The sequence below is a fragment of the Otolemur garnettii genome, unplaced genomic scaffold (genome assembly GCF_000181295.1).
Source record: "Otolemur garnettii isolate 467f Iridium unplaced genomic scaffold, OtoGar3 scaffold00021, whole genome shotgun sequence".
Taxonomy (NCBI): domain Eukaryota; kingdom Metazoa; phylum Chordata; class Mammalia; order Primates; family Galagidae; genus Otolemur; species Otolemur garnettii.
Window position 1 is genome coordinate 17692117 of NW_003852416.1, and position 6817 is coordinate 17698933.

General features: G+C 44.4%; 1 protein-coding gene across 1 annotated transcript in view; it reads right to left on the bottom strand.

Moving 5' to 3' along the window:
• Positions 1-4877, bottom strand: part of AS3MT (arsenite methyltransferase) — a 24941-nt gene extending 20064 nt beyond the window's left edge. Inside the window, exons 1-7 of the mRNA XM_012803654.2 lie at positions 4783-4877; positions 4538-4578; positions 4184-4311; positions 3071-3221; positions 2418-2554; positions 1652-1721; positions 695-776 (exon numbers count right to left, since the gene is read on the bottom strand). Of these exons, the coding sequence (XP_012659108.1) occupies positions 695-776; positions 1652-1721; positions 2418-2554; positions 3071-3221; positions 4184-4311; positions 4538-4578; position 4783 (610 nt within the window). The 5' untranslated portion in view covers positions 4784-4877. The remainder of the gene's footprint in view (positions 1-694; positions 777-1651; positions 1722-2417; positions 2555-3070; positions 3222-4183; positions 4312-4537; positions 4579-4782) is intronic.
• Positions 4878-6817: the final 1940 nt, after the last annotated feature.

The window sequence follows — 6817 nt, forward strand, 5'->3', positions numbered from 1 at the left end:
TTGAGGCTCTGTCGCAAAAAAAAAAAAAAAAAGAGAGATAGGGTCTCACTATGTAGCCCAGGCTGGACTTAAACTCCTAGTCTTGGGAGACACTCCTATCTCAGCCTCCAAAGTATCTGGGACAATAGGTATGTGCCACTACACTCAGCTTAATAATTTTTTCTTTTTGGTGTGTTTGCCTACTTTTAATAACATCCATTTATTATTATATAAGAAGAAAAAGTTATCATAATTTAGTATAAAAGAACTTTTGATTTCATATTCAGACTGACCACAAGCATGCATTCATCTCCTTAACCTCCTGAGACTGTTTAAATGACAATAAATGAGTTAACAACATAATAATGATGAAAATGTAAGGGAATTAAGGGAGCATCAGCTCTGGAACACTACAATTTCAAGGTAGTTCTCACATTCATTAGCACATTAAATCTTCATAACAGCCCTTTACTGGCAAATTGTATTATTATTTGCATTTTACAGTTTGGAAAACAATAACTCAAAGATATCAATTAAATTGCCCAAAGTCATGTCACCTTTGAGTGACAGAGGAAGAAAGGAACTTTAGCTTTCTGGCCTAATCCCATGTGATCTCACATTACATAGCCTTCTTCTGGTTAATAGAATGAAGCTCTCTCTGCACATGAACAGACATGTGCCTTAAAAGAAAACAAGACAAAGCAAAAACACCTACCCCATAAAACTTTGTGCGTTGTAATTTCTTCTGGCAATTCAAGGCTAGCATAGACGTCACTGAAATATAGCTCCCCACCATGCTGAAACGGAGGCATATTAGTCCAAACGAAAAGATTACATTGGCCCAGATTACAAAGAAAAAGATGAAGGAAAAAAATAAATTTTAAAAAGGAACAGAAATGTTTGAGCTGACCCTTTTTGAACAAATAACAGCTGTCTCCCTAGTTACGATCAATAGCCAAGTACCAAGGGTTCTTTTTCCCAGCAGCCTATCCAACACATAATAAAATCACTTTCTAATTTATCTCCTAAATACTAGAGATCTAGATTCTATAATAATATTTCTAGCTTTTATATCTTGGTAAAGAGTGAACTGGTCTATAAACTGGCATACTAATAAGGTTATTATTAAATCATTTCTATAGAATTATTTTTGAGCCTATGACAGACAAAATGTCAGAATTTTTGTTTGTTTATTTGTTTGTTTGTTTAGAGACAAGGTCTCTCTATGTTACCCAGGCTGAATACAAACTTTTCAGCTCAAGTGATCCTCCTGCCTCAGCCTCTTGAGTAGTTGGGACTACAACCACACAGCTCACCGGCCCAGCTAAAATCTTTATTTTCTATCATGAAAACATACATTTCATGATACACTTGAAAGTGATAGGGTTCCTATAAATTTTCTTCTCCGGATGTAATCAATGTAAAGCTGAGCATGGTGGCTCACATTTGAAATGCTAGCACTTTGGAAGGCTGAGGCAGGAGGATCACTTGAGACCAGGAGTTTGAGGTTGCAGCGAGCTATAATGATAGCTCCACTACATTATAGAGCTCCACTACACTCCAGCTCTGGCAATAGAGGGAGATCCTGTCTCTATAAAAGCAAAGAAACCAGGACTGATCCCCTCATTTCTCACGGATGTTTAAACGTAAGTTACCTCACTCTTTCCCTCACCTTCAGTACTCGGTACACCTCCTGCAATACTCGTTGTTTGTCAGGCACAAGGTTAATAACACAATTTGATCTAAAAAAGAACAGATGGAATGTCAGGCAATTCTACGCACTACTCAGAAATCTTCAAATCTTTTTAGCCCTCAAGGTGGCTCCTACCATTTTGTCAAAGCTACACCATTCTTCCTGCCTCTCTCTTTTACTGAGACTCAATTCGTCCCCAAGATAAAGGAGTAGGCAGTGTTTAAAATTTCTATAAAGTGTTAGCAAATTTGAATATGTAGGAAAAAGTATCAGACATGATTCCTATTTGTTTCTGACCTAATGTTCACCACGCAACAAAATGAAACTTCAGACCAGATTCCTACTACATAAGGCACTTGTTAGAACCTACGTAAACAGCCTAAATTCCTCAGAGGCTGTCACTTGGGCATGACTTCACAACTCATAGGGAAAAAGGAAACATAGAATCCTATAATTTGCCATGAAAATATCCTAAAGATAACAGGTCGGTGTGTACTGTAGGAGCAGACTTAGTGGTCTTGATGTGTTTTGAGTTTATTGGTTTATGATTAAGCCACAAGTAAGTTCTCTCCTGGCCTGCTCTGCTACCAGTGAGCTGCAAGCAGCTCAGACCAGCTCCCTCCCTTTATTAAGACATGCTAAGTTTAGTTTAACGCCCTAAATGAGAATCAATTCAGCAAAAAGTAGCATTTGTGTGTTCGAAAGGACATGGGCTATACTTGTGAGAGTAAGAATAAAGACCTACACAACAATATCGTAACTCTCATTCTTGATTCCAGCCTCTCCCAATTTTTCAATGCAGCCATGAATAAAAGTCACATTGGGCACCTGAAAGCCAAATTTTTCCATGTGATAGTCAAGATACTTTTTAGCCACTTCCACCTAAAGGAAGAAAAATATAGATGTATGATCAAAATACAGATGTTGTGATAATCAACATTTTTTAAAAATATGTTTTTTTCCTAAAATTTTCCTATTATGAACAGAACCCACTTCCCCCAGAGTTTTCTGGATAAGTAGACAAGCTTCCTATAGACGTGCAGGAGATACCACAGTCTAGGACATAAACTCCCTGCTGTGTGAGTTTTGCTTAAAAAAACTCCTCGTTCAGTAAGAAAATCTTTCATAGACGGCAGAAGGAAGGAAAAGATCAAACTCCCCTGGTTGTCAGGATATTTATATATCAGATCAAGCCTGTGACTTTGTGTTCTCCCAGAAGAGCCCCTATTGTGAAAGTTCTCAGCTTCCAGGACAGGCAGCAGTAGTGGCTCAAGTGAAAATTGCTAAATCGTAGTCTTCTAAATTATCTTTGAAGGATTGCCAAGGAAACAACTTTATCTCTAAAAGAATGCTTTTGAGATTGTGTTTACCTCCTTGTCCTCCAAATCATTGCCTCACCTGATCTTTGGTCATATCTATTCCAGTGATGTGTCCCTTCTCACCAACCAGCTGGCTAAGTGCATAGCAATCTCTGCCACTTCCACTGCCCAGATCCAAAATCCAGCAGTTTTCTAGATGCTCAGGGATGACTAGACCACAGCCATAATACCTGAGAAATGGAAAGCACATTTTTTTTCCCTAGAGACAATAAGACATGGAACCACTAAATCTTATACATCTTCCCTTTCTTCCTCCCTACCTCCCTCCTTTCCTTCCTTCCATTATTCACTTATATTCCCTTTTTTTTTTTTTTTTTTTTTTGCTGTTTCTGGCCAGGGTTAGGGCTTGAACCCACCCACCATCTCCGGCATATGGGGCTGGCACCCTACTCCTTTGAGCCATAAGTGCCACCCCACTATTCCTTTTTAGTGTTTTATCTCCTTCCCTAAACTGTGAAGGCAGGGAGGGGTTTTTTTTGTTTGTTTGTTTGCTTGTTTTGAGACAGAGCCTCAAGCTGTCACCCTGGGTAGAGTGCTGTGGCATCACAGCTCATAGCAACCTCCAACTCCTGGGCTCAAGCGATTCTCTTGCCTCAACCTCCCAAGTAACTGGGACTACAGGTGCCCGCCACAACACCCGGCTGTTCTTCAGCTGTTCTTCGGTTGTAGTTGTCATTGTTGTTTGGCAGGCCCAGGCTGGATTCCAGCCCCCCAGCTCTTGTGTATGTGGCTGGTGCCTTAGCCACTTGAGCTACAGGCGCCCAGCCAAGGGATGTATCTGCTTTAATACAGTAGCATTGGGCACTGTGCTTGATACTAAGACTTAAATTAGCCATCTGAAGTATTTGTTCAATCAATACATTTAGACATTAGCTGAGCATCTAATTCAGACCCAGGACTGTGCTAACTAATGAGGCAGAAATCTAAGATTCTATCCTCTAGGTGTATATTCACTCTTACCGGGGAGGTAAAACTTCTTAAATAGAGCATTAAGATAATCAGGGTTTTTACAATCAATAAGACAAGCCCGATGGACTGGTGGCAAAGGGTTAATTCCGTAGTGACTGTCATCACTATTTTTCATGAAAGCTGAAGTCTGGGGTCTTCATGGGGGTAGCACAGGGCACTCTACCTCAAGATTACTTCTTCGTGTACATTTTGCAAGGCTTCCCAGATGCGCTTGGGGACCGGCCTGGCTGCGGTGACACAGGCATTGGTCTGGAGGTCTGCAGATTTCTTCAGCACCTGCCCGTAGTAGGTCTGACCCAGAGGTCCGAGGTCCAGAGTGGAGTGAGAGGTGAGGCGGGAAAAAAGAGCTGCAGCTAATTAGGGTCTGCTGCGCTGGGGCTCCGCCACCACCCCCATCCCCGCTCGGCCCACCTCTGTTCCCCTAGCAAAGCCCTAAGGCCACATCCTGCCAGGTCCCCTCTCCAAAGGTCCCGGGGGCGGGCAGAGGCACCGGCCTGGGGTGCCCTACAGCTCTCACCTGTACATACTCCCGGATCTCGGCGTCGCGGGGAGCGGCCACTGTCGGGAGAGGGAAAGGTAGCTGAAAGGACGAGGTGTCGGCCACGGGATGGAAGAGTGGTTAGGGGTCGGGCAGCGGGTCGAGGGAAGCCGGGAGGGCTAAGGTGTCGCAGTGCAGCTCTGGGGACGGCAGGAGGCCGCGTGGTCGGGACCGCAGCGGGCTAGGGGCCTGCGCTGGGGCCCAGGCGGGGCGCGTGCACTCACTGTCTCCTGCGCCTGGGAGATCCAGGACCAAGGAGGCCCGGCTCCTGGGCTGAGGGGCCGCGCAGATCCCGCCCGTCCCGGGCCGCTCCCCAGCCCCGCCGCTTCCGGAGGCCGGGACCGCCCGCTGCGCTCCCGCAGCCGCGCGGGCCCAGGATCTTCTCGGCCCTCTACCAAGGGCGACAGCTTGAGGCTCTGTCTCAAAAAAAAAGAAGAAGTGGAGCTTTATGAAAGGCTTGACATCTCTGAATAAAGGATTCCCCAAACATTGGAAGCATTCAAGTAGAAGACAGATGACCAGCTGGGTGATGACTTGCCAGAGGTACAATAGGCAGGGCTAAATGGATGGATTCAATTACTTCTTTACCAGTTTTTTTTTGAGACAGAGCCTCAAGCTATCCCCCTGGGTAGAGTACTATGGCATCACAGCTCACAGCAACCTCCAACTCCTGGGCTCAAGCAAGTCTCCTGCCTCCGCCTCCCAAGTAGCTGGGACCACAGGTGCCCGCCACAATGCCTGGCTATTTTTTGGTTGCAGCCATCATTGTTGTTTGGCAGCCCGGGCTGGATTCGAACCCACCACCTTAGGTGTATATGGCTGGCACCTCAGTCACTGAGCCACAGGCGCTGAGCCGATCCTTTCCTTTTCTAAAAGTTCTTTAGTATTATTAAAGACCAGAAATGACAGATGGCATCCTTGTTTCTATTTATAAGAGAAGTAACAGGTAATAGATAGACTACTAATTAAAAGATTTCTCATCAAGCTCAGTGACCTTGGGCAAGTCATTTAATTTCCCTGGCTGTGTTTTGTCATCTGTAAAACATGGAGCCAGAATTTAATAACTTTTTTTTCTTTTTGCAGTTTTTGGCCGGGGCCGGGTTTGAACCCCCACCGCCGGTATATGGGCTGGTGCTCTACTCCTTTGACCCACAGGCACTACCCATAATAAGTTTTTTTTGAGACAGAGTCTCACTTTGTCACCCTCAGTAGAGTGCTGTGACATTATAGCTCATAGCAACCTCAAACTCTTGGGCTCAAGCAATTCTCTTGCCTCAGCTTCCCAAGTAGCTGGGACTATAGGGGCCTGCCACTATCCCCAGCTAGTTTTTTTTTTCTTACTTTTAGTAAAGTAAAAACAGACCCTGTCTCACTCTTGCTTGGGCTGGTCTCAAACTCCTGAGCTCAAGCAATCCACTCACCTTGGCCTCCCAGAATGCTAAGATTACAGGTGTGAGCCACTGTGCCGGGACTCAGAAAAAAAAAAATTTTTTTTTGAGACAGAGACTCACTTTGTCACCCTTGGTAGAATGCTGTGGCATCTTAGCTCACAGCAATCTCAAACTCTTGGGCTCAAGTGATTGATTCTCTTGCCTCAGCCTCCCAAGTAGCTGAGACTATAGGCGCCCACCACAATGCCCAGCTATTTGTTTGTTTGTTTGTTTAAGAGACAGAGTCTCACTTTTCACCCTCAGTACACTGCTGTTGCATCACAGGTCACAACAACCTCCAGCTTTTGGGCTTAGATGATTCTCTTGCCTCAGCCTTCCAAGTAGCTGGGACTGCAGGCTCCCACCGCAACACCCGGCTATTTTCTTGTTGCAGTTTGGCTGGGGCCGGGTTTGAACCCACCAACCTTGGTATATGGAGCTGGCGCCCTGCTCACTGAGCCACAGGTGCCGCCCAATACCCAGCTATTTTTTAGACGGGAGTCTCAATCTGGCTCAGGCTGGTCTGGAACTCATGAGCTCAGGCAATCCACTTGCCTCAGCCTCCCAAGTTCTGGGATTACAGGCATGAGCCACTGTGCCAGACTTGGACTCAGAATTTAATAACTTTTAATGCCCCATACAACTCTAATATTCTGGGGTTCTATGACTCTTCTTCAACAAATATTATGTTGGTTTGTGGGTTTTAAAATATACTCCTTAGAAAAAATGTTTTTTTGTTTTTCCTTTATTTGAAATAGAAGTTGAATTTTAAATGCCTTTTTGGCATACATTACAGTGATAAGATTATTTCTTTTTTTTTTTTTTTTTT